This window comes from Borostomias antarcticus, assembly GCF_949987555.1.
Source record: "Borostomias antarcticus genome assembly, chromosome: 11".
Lineage (NCBI taxonomy): Eukaryota > Metazoa > Chordata > Actinopteri > Stomiiformes > Stomiidae > Borostomias > Borostomias antarcticus.
In genome coordinates this window covers 21,577,926-21,595,733 of record NC_140244.1, presented here as the reverse complement: position 1 = coordinate 21,595,733, position 17,808 = coordinate 21,577,926, and the positions used below count along the sequence as shown (strand labels likewise).

The 17,808-nt window shown below is 40.9% G+C and overlaps 1 protein-coding gene across 1 annotated transcript; it reads left to right on the top strand.

Annotated features, from left to right (window-relative positions):
• Nucleotides 1-10,483: 10,483 nt before the first annotated feature.
• Nucleotides 10,484-11,076, top strand: srxn1 (sulfiredoxin 1 homolog; the record flags this gene model as incomplete). The annotated part of the gene is made up of 2 exons (XM_084445500.1): nt 10,484-10,627; nt 10,867-11,076. The coding sequence occupies 2 exons, from the start codon at nt 10,484-10,486 to the stop codon at nt 11,074-11,076; spliced, it is 354 nt and encodes a 117-aa protein (XP_084301626.1).
• Between the last annotated feature and the right edge of the window lie 6,732 nt (nt 11,077-17,808).

The window sequence follows — 17,808 nt, the reverse complement described above, 5'->3', positions numbered from 1 at the left end:
TAACTACAGGAAGGAAGGAGAATTTGAACCCCCATTGTCGGTTCTTAACCAATAACCCCTTTCACTCTGCCCTCCATGCCTTGTTTCTTCCCTTTTTTAGAAAGCAATATTTTCACTGAGATTACGTGAAGAAACTCTTATGATTATGGCAAAGACAATTTCAAAAGATGCTGGATTTTTTTCCCTGCACAGTAGCTAATCGTCCACAGAAACATACAATCGAACACCCATCCCCCAAATAAAAACTGTAGTTGTTAGTTGTACACAAATAACTAACGAACACACACCTACTATACACTTGAACACATACACACACGCAAAACACGTGTGCAAAAACACACACACACACACACACAAACACACACACACACATACACTACACATACACACTCACAATTATATATGAGGCCTGGCATGTGAATTTTTATCAATGACTATAATGATATTGATATCAATAGTAATAATATTTAGATTCCTGATATTTTATAGCAAATAGTATGAGAAAAATGAAAAAAAAACTACATAAAAAGGACTGTAACAGTGTTCTTTTGTTTTCTAGAGACAAAAATGACCTCTTGTATTTTTATGCTGCTTTTTATTTGCTAAGAATTGAATTCTTTTGCAACTGCCAACATGAACTTTTTATGAAAATGTGAACTATGACAGTATTTGCAAAAAAGGGAGATAATTTGAAAGTTAAAAACATACCCCTTTTGTCACATATGTGTTAATTCAACGGATGCTATTTTTCTAATGTCAGTTTGAATTTCTTATTTTTTGGTGCCAATTATCACTTGATGATCAAAATCAAAAGTATCTTTGCAACTGTGGGTATTTAGTGGACAACTTATATTTGTGGACAAACCAGTATTCAGGCAAATTACATCAGCTTGACTAAGGGTCATTTTCAGTTCTGTGAGAGAAGATGTTTGAAAATAGTATGATCAAAGTACCATTCTTCACCACACAGATAGCTAAGATATTAGTACGGGGAGCCAAACCAAATGATCTGTTGATATAAGTGCCATGTGTAGTGACCTGTCTATAGCAATGAAAACCCTCTCTGTTCTTCCTCCACCATGGTGGCATGCATGAACTCTGCCAACTCTATGGTGTCTCCCTCAGTCTTAATAAGCAATGTTCATCCACTCCTTGAGGCACTCCACACTCCTCTATGATTACCTCAGATAGAAGAAGGTATGAACACACGCACCCTCAGTTACAAAGTAACTGTCCAGTCCCTCTGTTTGTACGTTGCTGAAAGCTCTCCACCATTTTGGTGTAGAGCATCCAACTATCTTGTAAATAATCTACTGCATTTATTTATTTATATTTATTTATTTATTCATCGATGTATGTATTTATTTATGTATTTGTATATTTATGCATTTGTTTATTTATTGACCTTTTTGTTTATTTATTCATCTATTTATGTCATTATTTGTCTTTTCTTCAATATAACCATCCATTGACCTTGTAAGATGCTGCTGATCTACAAAGAAAATGTTTATATGCATGAAACTGTAGAGAGTCCAAGGGACTTAGTTTTGTAAGAGGAACAATGTATAGTATCAGTGGTACTTCAAACTAATGAATGCAGATTATATTTGTTTCACGGCAATAACTCCACTGGTACGGCAATTGACATGTATAATAATCATAGCTGTCCTGTTCGCAGTCAATTTAGGGCAATAAAATGAAACAAATGACCAAGAAATGCTAAGTAATCATCTTGCTGTTTCGAAATGTAAAAGTCAACTGCCTCCATGCACATAACCGAAGATTGCAAAAGTCATGCAATAATGTCCAGAGATGGTAAACCTTACTATTAAGTTTAGCAAATGTCCCTGAGGAGGTTATGACAATTTTCCCCAGGTGGATAATAATAATAATAATAATAATAGTAGTGAAGGAGTAATTAAAAATGTTGTTTTATTGTAACCTTTATTAAAGTATTGATCCCCCAGATCTTGACACTGAATTTGCCATGCCATCTGTAAGAGAGAGGCACTGTACTGCTGATATTGTGTCACCAGTCTCACAAGCCCTGGTTTGAAAAGTGCAAGGAGAAACATCTGCTCAATAGACTTCAGAAGTTGACTGGACAAGAGCAGTTTCACTTCTTAGATTCAGTATATTCCAATGTCTCCTGTAGTATGAATAGCAATAACATAGGTAGACTCACCAGTCAGTCTCTAAACTCTGCACTCAACCTGCGGTGACGGAGAGGCGGAGATCTCGAAAGTCTGGCACCCCGAGACTATAACATGGGTAACAAAAGTGTGTAACTTGGCTGTGCTGTTACACCAAGATTGTATAATCCTCATTCAGAGCACCATAGTAACAGTCACCACTGTTTCCAAATGAATGCTGTGTGACACTGCGAGACAAGTGTTTGAAATTACTGGATGGGAGACTACACCAAACGGAAGACAATGAAAAGTATTGCTGTGCATGGTGGTAATGGAACTGAAATTCCTAATATCCATTGACTTGAGAAGGCCAGAAGACCTTTCTTTTAATAAGACATCTAATGAAAAACAGCAATACACTGTATTTGCTCCCATCCAATTACGCCCCCAGTCCCTTCTCCTCCTCTCCACACACCCCACCCCGCCCCACCCCACCCCACCCCAACTGTTTCTGATCAGACGTGTGTGGTATGAGAAGAGCTGAAGTGAGATTGGCAGAGGGCTGTGGTGTGTGGGAGGATAACAGGTGTTTTCAGACAGACTGCAGATAGGGAGAGTAATTGAGTTGGTGAGCGACCTCCAATGAGAAGGTCAAGCGCCAGCAGGCAAATGCATTGTCAGCTATTTGCATATACTAAACGGATGACACAATCACAGTAATGGTTAGCTCACTTTAAAACCTGGGAGGAAGAAACTGAATTTCTTTTTTTATGATTTCATCCTTTTTCATTACCAATCCCCCCTATCGATTTCTGTACAACTACTGACTTTCCCTCACAAGATGTGATATTGGTTATACTGTGCGAGTTGTTCAGAACCACCTGTCTCCTCAGCATCTCACAGCACAGTTGTGTACATTAGTTATGTACATCCATGAACAGTGCACCATCATAATGGCTTTTGAAATACTGTATCCTGTAGCAGTATATGCTTTTCAGAAGGCTTGACTTCGCTCTGAGCTCATTCTTACTTGATGGAGGGCTCTCTATCTGTTATGAGCATGATCACAATCAAGACGTATCCGTATCTCTTGGTTTGTAAAATCAAACTTAAATCATCCCAAAATAGATGGTGAATGTTGATTAGGAGGTGAGATTTGGCTCTGAAACCTGGTAGTGTAAACCTGGTCTAAATGAAAAACATTGTTCCTCTTTGATTTTGTAAATATGTGTGTACATACTGTATATCACAGCAATAATATGACAATGCATGTGGACATTTAAATTATCTTCTTTCTTTTTTTTAAATCCATATTGTATTTCGTAAAGAAGACATATACAGGTACCAACTAGGTGGCAATGTGAATCAGGGAGTGGGATTAAAAGTTATCTGTTGTACGTTACCAACAAAACTCCAAAACTCTGTGTATTCTGAAAGAGTTTACCATGTTCTTTTGAATGCTCTTTTCTTGTTTTCTTTCATTTTTGTGCCCGGCTTGGCTGCGCAGTGATGAAAAGTGCCAAAAAAGTATGATTTCCATGACAAAAGCCTTCAACATATGGTGGGCTGCCTGAAACTTTCCATATGGTCCTCAAAACACTGATTCAAATTTTCCACTTTCTCTCTCTCTCTCTCTCTCCTCTCTCTCTCTCTCTCTCTCTCTATTTTTCTATTTCTTACTGTCTCTCCGTTTCAAACGAGTGTGAAGAAACTTAAGCCATGATTGCTGAGGGGTGTTTTGGTTTATCTTGTTCTGCTACAATTAATACTGATGATTAACAATAACGATGATAAAGTTAATAAAAACAATAGCACAATTAATCCACAGGTCCGTTTTTATTTACTTCCCATGATCTGCAGGAAACAGTGTATCTGACAAAAGTATGTTTCAAAATCATGCTATATGTCGGATAAGAGCTACAGAAATGTAGGGTGATATCAAAAGCAGAGGCATCTGTTCCAGCACAATAAGCCATTCCTGATCATTAAATTTTAATGGAACATTGATTTTATGCTGGAGTCACATTTTCAGAGTGACTCAAACGCCAGAATAAAAAGGAACAAAATAAAAATGAATCATGAAAGAAGACAGGGATTATTATTCTGGGGCTTTTCTTGATTGGTTTCCAGGGAATATACAAGACTTGAATTCAATCGGTGGTGTCCTTCAGTGTCCTCCAGCAGCCATGAAACAGAATAATGAGACAGAGCTGGGCAGGGAGTCAGAGGCGGTAGCCTACTATACGTTCATTCCCTCTCCACAAATAAGCGTTCCAATAAAATACAAGATATCTGCTGTAAAAGCAGTAAAGTATCCTACGTATTAGTCACAGTTTAAAAAAAACTGTCAATGGTGATGCATTTACTAGGGACAGCTTTTAAATATAACACCAACATGCAATTCACCAAAGCAAAACTTTGCTGTCAATAGCATATGCATCTCATAACTGTTGCACGTTTCCTGTAGATATCAAAATGCATACACAGCAGACACACTCACACATTTAACACCGCAGATGTTGTACCTTATCTGATTTTATGATGAAAATAAACGAAGTGATTTCATTACACGGTAATAATAAACTGTAAAGTGCGGATCTGTGGAATCCAATTACTTCACCCCTGGGTGTGCTGCCTGTCTGTGTGTAATAAGATGTACATGATCAGGCTGTGGAGCAGGGGGACTGTCACAGCTCTGCACATGTCCTTACATCCTTCTGCTGGGTGACAGGCGGCCCTCTCATCCTCTACCCGGCCATTAAGAGAATATAAGCTGAATTATTGAATACCATCAGCAATATTGAACATGCAACACACACATCTTCACAGGAGATTGACCTTGGACCACATCCGTCTTTAAAGTCACTGTCAAACAGAAAATCTATGTCTATCTCCTCTGACATACTGAGTGCTGCAACACGACGCACTGTCTGAATTCAGCACCATGGACAGGGCTACCAGACAAAGGAATACATAAAAGTCCCAATAATTCACAATTAATTTGTGATATACTGGTGAATAACGACATAAATAGCTCCTGAACAGTTGCTTAAAGACAATAGAAGCCATTAGAAAGTGTAGTTCTATATTATGACCAGCACATGGTCTGAAAAACAGGTTTTCATTAATAGTCATCACTGTAACCCAGTGAACTTGTTGATTCACATAAGAATCTGGATTGTACCAACTTTCTTAAACGGTTGCAATTTCATCTTTGAAGATTTTGGCTTGTATGTATTTTAGAGCTGGAAAGCTTGGTTCAAAGCATCCATCTGGCGCCATCTGATGGTAGGTCAATGTCCATGTGAAGGTTCCTGATCCTCACAATGAAACCATCAGTACACCCTAAATATAATCTCACTGGCAAGATAATAGGACCTACTGTAAGTGCTCATTGTACAGTGTTAAAAAAACACAAAGTGTGAATTATGTTCTTCTACAATGATAACATTAACTCTTATGTAGTGATTCTATAAAAATGCAATAAAAAAAATTACGTAAATAGGCAAACAATTTGATACTACTTCATACTTAATATACTGTATATTAAATCATTACCATGTCAATACTAACCTCTGCTTACTACAGTAAATGCCATTGATTGACTGACCAAAGTCTTAAAGAGTTGTTGGAAACACCAGTTGGTTCCAGACAGTCAAGGTCAACCAACTGTAACTGTCCCTTTAAGAGCTAACAGTTTGTCTTTTCACATTCAGTATGAGTGGATTCTGCATCACAGGAGAGAACAGCTCATTAAAGTATCTCCATCCCTCACTGCTTCATCAAGTGAGACTGCCAGGCTCTTTAACTCACTGTTCTTGATGTTTGCGCTATTTGTGTAAAACCCATCTGTTTCCTCTTCTCTGTGCTGGCAGAGGGTCCACCTCACCCTCCTTATGCTTCCCTTTTTGAAGTCATGTCAATTTTTTGTTGCTGTTGTGTGTGTGTGTGTGTGTGTGTGTGTGTGTGTGTGTGTGTGTGTGTGTGTGTGTGTGTGTGTGTGAAATATTTGAAAGCTTCACTGTCCATTCGCTCAGGCACTGTTTGAAGCCCATTCTGATATGTTTGTTTTCAATAGACAAATTAATGATTTATGAAATGTTTCAAGGTTTCAAGTAGAAAGCAACTGCATTTATAATCGTATAGGCATGAATAGTTAACACAGGGTTGTTTAAATATGTTGTAGGTTTTAGCTAAGTGAACAGTTAAATGGTTTCATCTGCCACAACAAATAGGCAATGGCGACTATAGTGCTAATTATTTCTGTTTGGAAAAACAACCCTGTGATTTGTTGTTTGATGTCGACCTAAACTACAGGTTTTATGTTATAATCAAGGTCAATATACAGTAGATAGTACTGTAAAACAATAACATTTTCTGAATATGTCCTTTAGATAGGTTGGTGTACTACATGTACTGTATGTCCTCTCTACAAAGTCCTCTCCACAGAAACTAGTGGACCATTCAGCCACCATTCGGGTCATTGTTGGAAAAACAGTATTGAAAATAATTGCCATGAGCAGCAAAGAGCCAACACGAAGAAGTCACTCACAGATTCAACACAAAAAACGGGTACACCCACCCAAACGTTAAAGAATGCTGTCACGATTAAGGACACCTTCATCTATCACAAAGTTAGCTGGAAGACTGAAAATAACCGTCAAAATAATTCTCACTTTAAGAGCATGTCAATGTGTTAAAAAACCTCAGGTATGAATAAATATAGCTCATATCCCTGTTGGGGAGTTGGCAGGTAATTTTCTTCAGCGGCTCCATGGGGTTCCCATGGGGGCTGAAATCTAATATTAACAGCAAATCATTATGTGGGAACTATTCTTCCATGACCTGCTGCTGTACCTGTGTGACTAACTCAATCTGAGTAATTGAGATATGTTAGCGACTGGAATAACGTGGTGCCGTGACGGTTGAGGGTCACACAGAGTGTAGTGGGACTCTAGATACACCCAGGCACTGCTGCTGATTTACATGTCAATAAGGCTTGAGTGACAGGGCCTGTTTTGCTCCTGTGATGTTTTGATGTGCATCATAGTAGAGTGGGAATGTGTGTGTGTGATTGACAGCAAAGCACTGACTTGAATGTGACACTGCATATAAAGACAGGAAGCTACAGAACAGCAGAGTGGAGGAATGTGTTCCACTTTGATTCATATTTGCACAAAGTGATGAAACAGCAAACAAAAAGGACAGCAAATATTTATACTAGCACACTATGTTTGCAAGATGATAAATGATGGCGTCGATGTCTGGGAACATTGGTGGGCTTGTAGCTGATATATGCAAAAATGAGTAATAGTGAAGTTTTCTATTGAAACTAGAATTTGAATACTTAGTTCATATGTTATGATCATGTCCTGTTTTGTTATTTCTACTATATCGACTATATCATCCCCATAATGGTAAAGCCAACAAGTTGATTATACTCACAAGATTCCAGTAAATGTGCTTTGTTCAATATTTTACCTTACAAAAATGTGGTGTTCTAACCATTATTTCCGTTAACGATATATATGCAGTATCTTGTGGGAAATAGGTGTTTCCAACTTTTTGAGCATGCACAGCACAAATAGGCCTTACATTGCAGCTGATCCCTCTTGTGTCCAATTAATCAACAACATTCTCTATGCGCAAACATTGTAGTTCAAAGTGTTTGTGATAATTCAATGCAATACCCTGCCTCCTCTGTCCAAGAAATCATTTTTAATTGTCTCGTTATGACTGTGGGTTGGAGAACATAACAATGGTTCTGTCTCCACTGTTGAGCTACAGATCTTTGAAGCTTCCCACTTACCTGGGCAGAGCTCTGAGCCCAGACGTCCTCTTTGTTACCACAGCAACCTGGCTGGCTCTTTGAAATCCCTACAAAAATAGAGTATTTATTCACCCATCCAAGTGTTTGAAGGAGCAGGCATCATGTTCTAAAGCTCAACAATACAAAATACTCATCATTAAAAAAAAGAGCCACCTAAAGAATATGTTACCATATTTATTCTGCATTAATTTCCTTGCAACTACAAGACTAGCTGCCTGAATGCATTTTAATGAGGGACAGTTTGGCTGGACATAGTTAGGCTACTGTACATACATACATACATACATACATACATACATACATACATACATACATACATACATACATACTACACACTTTCAGTATATTTTGGTCTGTCTTGTGATATTGCACAGGCTGCTTGATGTGCTTCAAGTATTACAGTGTTGCTCTTCCCTTTAGAGGACCAGACCAGTATGCGGATTTTAGTGGCATCTAGTGGTGAGATAACAGATTGCAACCAATTGTTGTATGATATACTAGCATCACATATAATTTGACTGTTTTTGTGCATGGCTGGAAGCCAGCACCTAGTGTTTGTTGGATAATCACTTCCTCCCTCCCTCCCTCCTTCCCACCCACAATGTTAGACTGGAGACCGGGGTTCAAGACCCGGTGGGGATGACTTTATGGGACTATACCCCAAACCTCCACACTTTCATCCTTTCCCTCCAACCTTTTCATCCCTTACCTAAATTTCACAAGTAGAGTAGTGGTCAGAGCATTGGACTCCCACACGGGACATTCTCAGAGATTACCGTCTATGCTGAGCGAAACTCCTCAAGTCTATATGTAGCTAAACAAACGCTGTTGCTTACCTTTTGGAACTGATGTGTCCAGGCGACAAGACCTGTCTTAATTTATCAGACATGATTTCATGTCATTTCAATTCACAGCTATTTCAGTGGCATGACTAGCTTCCGTCCTACCAGTCCTGAACCAAAACAAGCCAGCCACCCACATAAGCCAGGCTGGACCTGGCCTGGTTCAATATTGACATGGGTTGGTCCTGTTCTATGCTATCAAATAACAAACTGCATTTAGATTTGTTGGCTAAATTAGGCTACCTGTCCAGCAGAAAACATGCAACTTCGGGGGGCACTCTGAAAGCATTTGTCCCTCATCATTTCAGTTTGGGAAAGCGCACCATTGTTTATCCTTGTTTTCTGAGATCGCCTTTTTCTTGTGGTAAATAATTACTATGATTCTCCATTTGTCAAAACTTCTCACAAAACAAAATAGTTCACCTGCACACCAGCAACCACTTCATCTTCCAACCCAGCGCATTCGAAACACCTCTTTAAAGGCTGGCTACAACATGGCGGCCGTGGAAGAGGACCCGCTCCCTATGTAGATTTTAAGGTAACAAAAACATGTATTTTAATGGCATTATACACTAATTAAAACATAGCCTACTTATGAATATTATATACATTTCCTCAAAGTCTGTTATGGCTCCGCCGCACAGGTCCATTTCCCCTGACCCTGTCTCTGAACCTGTCTCTCAGCCTGTCCCTGCTTCGGAGCCTGGCCCTGTCCCTGAAGATGAGTCCCCGAGCACCTCCTGGAGGGCGCAGAGGGAACTGCGAACACATCAGCAGAGGACTCGAGCGGGGTGCGCTCCCAACCAACACTTGCCGTTCATCTCGGTGATTGCGCCTCTCCCTAACCAGCCACCGAGACCTCCCGCACCTGCAGCTCATCAACTCTCCAATCTCCTGGCAGCTCCACAGACCAGTCTGAGTCAGATCGTTGACCAGTGGGTATCACGTCTGTAGCTGTGACCTATCTTACCTTGATCCGAACCCTGCCTTACCCTTTTTGCTTTCCTTCTTCCTAGCCTGACCTCCCAGCCACTGCCTAAACCCTGCCTGACCGGACTACCACGTACCCGCCGGAACACCACACCTGTCTGACTGCCATGCTCCTGCCTGATCCACGACTGTCTGACTACCACGTCCCTTCCTGACCCTCACCTGTCCCACTAACCTGATCCTGTCTGACCTTCACAGATCAATAAACATCTCGGGGCTTCACCTCCTAACACGTTCACGTCTGCTTTTCGGTCATAGCCCGTAAACCTAACAAAGTCCATTCCACTAGTTTCCCATTCTACACAATGGCCCTTTAAGATAAGGTGATGATGACTGACCTGGGTATGATAGGCAACTGTATTATTTGAATTACACTCAGTCTGAAAAGAAAACTAGCCTATTTAATTAGGCTACGCACTGAAAATATAGGCTAGGCTACTGTTGCCCATCGGTGTCGGGTGAAAACAGGCGGGCAATGCGCTGATGGACAGTGATAAAGGCGAAAGAGAAGCTCTCTGCGTAATTCAGCACGTAATGCGTTGATGCTTTCGCGTTCCGAGGAGCTTCGCTGAAAAAGTAGCTTACGACTTACAACCACTGAACCAATGTTTCAGTTGGTAAGAAGCGCTATAAGTAGAAACTATTCAATGCCACCTGTTGTACAGTTGTTTATCTCTACACAATCAAGTATGGACCGTAAGAATAATGAGAATAGGTCGATTCACTCGGACAACGTTGAAGACGTCCACAATGTGCCAATTGATGTCATCATACGCCCCTTCCCTCCTGTACTCGATGAGCAGAAAGTTCAGAGCCTTATGAACACATTAAAGGTAAACGTTAGTCGTTGAAAAGGCGTGATAGTGTTGATATTAAATCCGATTAAGAACGAGATTCAGGCACTAGCCTATATTTACCTTATTCCCTGTTATTCATAATGACAGCAGCCTTTAACTTCATCAACCATTTCCTCCACACTGTAGCAAAGCCTGTACTTCTTTATGATCTTTGCAACATTAAACTGAACCTGTGATAATTACAGATCTAATCCACTGATCATTTTATTTTACAGGATTCTTTAGATATCAGCACTGTGCCTCCAATAGACCTACTCTGGATCAAAGGCAGAGATGGAGGAGATTACTACTACTCTTTTGGTGGCTGTCACAGATTTGAGGCATACCAGCGTTTGAAAATGAGTACAATTCCAGCTAAGATAGTCAAGTCAAACATTTCAGACCTACGGACCTACTTGGGTGCCTCAACCCCAGACCTACGGTGAAGCTAAAGTAACTAAGCTGGAGCTTTACTGTCATTTGTCCCCTACGGTGTTGACCATATTTCTTTATATATAATTGTAGCCTACTTCTGTCTAGAAAGGATATTCAGGACATTCCCCTGAACTGGCCAGTAGTCCACGGAGCCTAGGTTTAACCAGCATACACCTTCAGTTCAGTCAGCTGCATCTGTAGATCAAGTAGGCCTTCTGACCAGCAGATGGAACTGCAGGTCTTTAAATGATCAGGTGTCTGCTGAAAATGCTGTACCCTTTGATGATTACAGTATGTACCCATATACTGCCTGCAACTTTTGATGATTGGCTTCAATTGCTCAACGGAATCTTAGTTTAAACATGAAACAAAAAGTTCGGAAATGTGTGTTTGGTAGGGTTTTTACTCTGGTTTTGGTAGATTTAATACCATTGGAAAGCCTGTTTGTTTATTTCTGTTTTAAATGGTTCCCCATTTGTAAAGAACAGGTTGAGCAGCACAGCTGAGTATGTGGGTGCCCCTCATGGAAAAAAAAAAAGATACATCTTCTCTGCCAATGCCAAACAGCTTATTTTGCTATTGACTCTTGTTTGGTGGATCGGATGATTGAAGTCTTATCAGTAAGAAGGAAGTTGTTGGACCAAAACGTTGTATATATTAAACTAAGATGCCATTGAGAAAGTGAAGACAGTGTGCAGGTTTTTCTGTTTCCTCATATTTATCCGATGTACCTGTCACTGAGACTCAATTCAGGTGTGCAAGAGACTTTCTATTATCTATGATTGACTATTAAACCATGCATAAATACAACATTTTAAACGAGGAGTGCCTACATTTGCAGGTCTATGAAGACATATTTTATGATCAGATTGTTAATTTATTAATGACTGACAATAAAACAAGATAACTTATATTCCCTGTAACATGACGTCCTCTAGTATTATGAACCTGGCTTTTACATACATGGCAGGGAGTATGTGCACAGCTCAGGGAGAGGGTTGAATTATGCCACAGTCCCAAGTCTTCATTAGCTTCTATGATAGGATGATAGGACATATACATTGTGGGAGGGGTCAGGATTCATAAGAACTTGCTTCCACGGTCCAGACAACGTTAGTACCACGCTACAAGCTGCTATTTTGAGACTGTGAGGCATGCTCCCTTCCTTTCAGTGCACCAGTGGTCTCAGCCACAGTCTGTAAAAAGGATGCAGAGTTGACCCTCTAACCCTATCCAGATTGTGTTTGCCAAAGATAGGGGAGAATAGGGAAAAACTGACCACTTAGAATGCAGGGCCAGAGGATGAATACATAAGGAAGAAAACATGTTGTGGAAAGGTTTTCGTGGAGCTCCGCCCCACAGGGCAAGCTCCTTATTGGCTTAACCAATTGTAGCTAGTTACATTGACTGAAGAAAAAAAAACATACACGCACCACTATAAAAGTGAGCCAAGACCACATAGGGTCTGTGCTCTGCATCATCGGAGCAGAGAGCGTAAATGGCTGAAGCTGCCGGGGCCGTTGCCCAGCTTGTGAAAGTCTCTGCTGTCTGCCTCAGTGGGGTTATGGCCACCTCTGTCGTCCAACAACGCCATCTGTGGCTTTCGCTGACCGGTCTGCGTGCAATAACGTCCTTCTCAACTCTTCAGTAAGCAAGTCTGGGTTGTTTGGTGCAGCTGTTTCCAACCTCCTGGAGCAATGTCACAGTCAGGAGCAAGACAGGCCCCCCCTTTGCTCGCCATCTCGCCGCTCCTAGTAGGCACAGTGCACCAGGACGAGTTTTCCAGTTAGGAAAAATATCGATCGAATGCGTTGCCAGCCTCGGCTGGATATGCAAAAAAGATGCAAAGATTCCCTGTTCTCAAGTTGCACAACGTCAGGGATCTGCATCTGTCTCAGGGCACCACCATTTTGTCTGAATGGACAAAATTGCGGAAGGTTGCCTGTGATGCGGACATGGCCGACTCACTTCCTCTTTTTATGAGTGAAGTGGTTCCTGGCCGGAATGCCATTCACCCTCGTGCAGAGGCACAGTATGAGGAATCCTATGGGGATTCATTATGTCACTTTCAAGGGTGGCCTGCCTTGGGCTGAGACACTGAAGTTCATCCGTTGTCCGGTGGCGGTGAGGGCCAAGATGATTTATGTACAGTTCCTTGATCATGTGCCACGTCTCTGGCGCAGTCTCTCTCGGACCGCTTCACAGTCTGGCAGGAGAGGGGTCTCCTGGACAGCTGGCTACGGCATGATCTGACGGAAGGTTATTTCATTCAGTTTCACTGTTTTCCGCCACCTTTCCTGGGCATTGTGGAGACGGTGATGCCTCGACCAGGCCACAGCTCCGTCAGCAGAGATTGCGAAGCTTTTGTCAAAGGGAGCGGTGACTGTGGTCCCATTGGAGCAGAGGAATGAGGGATATTATTCCCACTACTTCCTTGTGCCAAGCAAATGGGAGGCATGAGACCAATTTTTGACTTTTCAACAAGACGGTGGTTAAATTGAGGTTTCACATGCTTATGGTACACCAGATGCTGGAAGCATTCCTTCCTGGTGATTTTTGCACCAGCATAGATCTGAAAGATGCCTACTTCCATGTGCCGATACCTTGGCATCGGAAGTATCTGCACTTTGCCTTCCAGGGCATGGTGTACGAGTATACCAGACTCCCTATTGGATATGCTCGCGCCCCCAGGACCTTCTCCATTTGTGTGGAGACGGTGTTGAGACCACTACACCAGCAGAGCATCAGGATCCTTGCATACCTGGATGACCTGCTGGTTGTGGCTCCGTTGCCTCTTCTGGCCTTGAAGCTTACCGCTGTGGTAGTGAATAATCTCACCGACCTGGGGATTGCTGTCAATTGGGAAAAGAGCGATCTATGGTCGGCCTGTCAGGTTGCTTACATCAAGTCCGCCACCACCCTGGACTCTTTTAGAGCACAGCTTAAAACTCACCTCTTTGTCGCAGACGATCTATAATTTATGTCCTTGTCTTGTGTCTTAAATGTAGTTTCTTGATTATTTTGTGTCTCTGCAGTCCTTTGTTTTTGTTTGTCTCTTTTTGTACCCGGGCTGCGCCCCGGGCTGATGTAACAGTTGGTTGGGGGGCGCATTATAAATAAAAATAACATAACATAACATAACAGAGTGGTATGCAGCTTTACCATGATACAGTATATGGACATAAAGACATCAAGCCTGACCCTGCTTAATAGGTTCAGTCAGAGCAGTTAGGGTCACAGAAAAAGGCCTCTGATTATCTGGCTCCCGTCTATAGGTTCACAAATCCAACCTTTGATCTAGGAGGAAAGTAGCTGAGCAGAGAACGGTAGGGTGATTGTTACGCTACAGATCGCTACACCGAGATAAGGCTTAATATCCCAGCTTTGCAAGGCTTAGACCTCCCTAGACAGCCATGGAGGAAATGCAGGGAGACTGGGGGCAGTCTTCGGCAAGTATCCCTAAAGGACTGTAAATTTCTCCAAAGAATTGTGGCGTGTGAGACGATTTCCTGTAGCTCCCTTACTGTCTGGAAGTAACCATATCCTCAAAGGATTCTTGACACGCAAAATGCTTATTCAGATGAAGAGAAAAAAGATTGCACCTGTTACTTTTGGAACTTAGTTGCATGGGTGGGGGGGCTGTGTGCTTCATCTTTGTGTTTTTTATAGGATGAGTGGGGTTAGGGGTGTAAGCAGGGGAAGTGTTTCAGGGATTGTTGATAAATGGTTAGTTCTGAAAAACAGATCTGTTTTCATGTGTTAAGATTTTGATAGACTCCTAGACTATGGATAGGAAATTGCATGTTTGGAAACCTTTATATGTCTAGCTACAGTATGTATCTAGGACTGGAATGAGGAACTGATTAGTGCTGATAAGTTACTGTAAGGACAAGCAATAACAAGAACTCCAATGTACCCATACCTGTAGCTGTAGCTCTATCAAGCTCCTGCTTGTAAAGTACAATGGCAATAAACAAATTCTGATTCTGAGTGTTTGTGTGTTTTGTTGTAGACTCCACAGTTATGCAGTTAGAATCACATTGATTATGCAGCAGCGCTTTTTATATCATATCTGTTGCTTTATTTGTGAATGAGAATATCCCATCCTTGAGTCCATACTGTAAATAGTTGTCTCCTTCTCGCCATTGGTGGGTCTACAACATGATCCTTTCTTTAAGAAGCTTGCTCTTTCTTTGTCCTTCCCTCGACCCTGTTCACATGAGTATTTAATGGCACCCCTTGATACTTATGGCCTCATCGAGTTAGTCTATAAAAGACTGCAAAGTGACCTCCATTTGTTCCACTTTTGGAGGGATTAGCCCAGTCCTTCTGAGGGGTGGTCATTAGGAGTATGGGGGATAATGCCTCTCCAGAGCTCCCTGTCCGGAATTCCAGCAGACTCCTGGCCACCATAGGCGTGTAATCTGTGCCAGACCAGGATTTTCCTATGTCTTTTCGCCTAATGTCAAAGCACACATTAACTTTCTGAAAAACCTGTCTATAGGGTCAGTAAGGTCTTTTGATGTTTGAGTAGATAGTGAATTAGATTCATTTTAGATCTGGTGAATTTAGACAGCTCTATGAATAATAGCCTTTGTGTTCTGTGGTAGGAACCTATCCCTGACCCCTTCTATAAAGGTTCATTGAGACTCTGTATTGGATGTTTTCCTCAAGATATTTTGGGTGAAATGGATGCGGACAGCTTTACATTTTGTCTTCCATGACACTAATCTTCTGTTCTCAGAACTCGCTGGTATAGAACAGCATGGACCTTTGCAGGTGGCCAGACCACTAGGGCTGTCTCCTCATCACCATGGATAAATGGCAACACTTCCTCAGGATAGACATGAGCTTTACAAAATCCCATGAAAACGAGTGTTGTTCTAAAGCATGGCTTAACCTTCCCCTTCTACTGACACACATACATACATACATACATACACACTCTATCTTTCTCTCTCTCTCTCTCTCTCTCTCTCTCTCTCTCTCTCTCTCTCTCATACACACACACACACACAAGCACACATGGAAACATTTAGCGTTCATGTGCCATCGTATGATCATTTAACCATATGGCCATGGTAAGGTTGTAAGACTAGTAACACTTGTTATTGACTGATGGTTGGGATGCTAGCACTTCCTGTCTTTGCAATAAAGCTACTGTATATTACTCTAATAACAACAATAGTCTGATTTCATGTGTTTACATAGAAGTTGCTTTTGAATTAAAGTATTTAATTGATTAAGTGATTACTGTAGGCCTATTAATGTTGAAAAAAAAGTTAAATGCTACTTACTGTAGGTCATTGGTTAACATGAAAATAAAGTATATCAAACCATAAAAGACAATTAATCGATAGAATTAGGGCTGCTATGGATTAGAAAAATGTTATTGATTAGGCTATAAAACAGGTATTTAGGGAGAATAGGCTGTAATCTTTGGAGATTTATAAAGGTTGGTGGGTCAATGTCCACATGCCCTGCAGTTTGTCTTATAGTACTTTAAAAGGCCTTCGTGTTTCTTAATGAATTACTTTAGATGTTTGGCAGGTCGGCATTGTTGATGCAGCTGACCATCATGGCTGTGGTTTGATGTGTTGGTGGCAGAGGGTGCTGGGGACATGTTTGTGAGACCTGCCCTTTGGTGACATAGCTGTTAAAAGTCAGGTTTTCTAAACCAGCCATTTGCCCTCTCTCACTTGTTTTCTCAAAGCTTGACTCGAAGAATGCATGGGTGTCGCTGGATCTCCTCTGGACATCTGCTCAATGTTTATTTACTCAACACTTCACTTTCTCCTACTGCTCAAGCAAAGCACTCCACATGAAGTCACAAAAGTGTAGCTTTTGATGATGATGATGATGATGATGGCTTCAAAATATATATTGGCTAAATCTAGGGTCATTCAAAAAAATATTACAGAGAACACACAATATATATGCTGTGTAATACAGTAATTACACCAATTATATTAATTTGTTATTTGCTCATTATATCCTATTTAAGTCCATATATATGAGGAACATGTGACATTCTGTATGCTGTTGATCTTGGTTACAGGCATATTCAATATATGCATATATTCATAGCACGTGTAAACCCGATTGGCAAATATGGATCAAAATATTTGGGGGCATTATAGAATTTCAGGTGCAACCAACACTTTACAGTCAGATTTTTTGAAAGTTGCCATAAGTATGCAAAAAGACAGATTATTCAAGAGGGAAATGCACACCAGTGACATATTTTAAAGGACTAGTTCGGTAATTAAGCATTATAAGCCCTGTTATAAGGTTATTTATGATCATATACAGTACAATGGTCCATATCAAAATCTTGACCAACTGTGCAGATATTAGTGCTCATTGCTCGTCACAGCTGAGTACACAATGGATCTCTATGGGCACATAGAATATGCTTCAAAAACACCATAAACTCTAAATTTCAACTAATGTAGTAGAAAGCAAGAGCAGCCATTTACTCTGGTTCATTATTGATTAACAAATATGTGAAATGGTTGGTAGCCTACTGCAGTAACACATTATTTGCATAGGTATACATAAAATGTCGTAACACTGTCATGACACGGTCATACTGTAACCATGACATGACACATGAAAGAATCTTTAAGAATGTTTGTGACTGTTATCATTAAGTGTCATTCGGTCAATTATGTCATTTTTAATGCAAAGTTGACATTGTTTGCAATGACTTGTTATGACAACATGACAGTGTCATGTCAAAT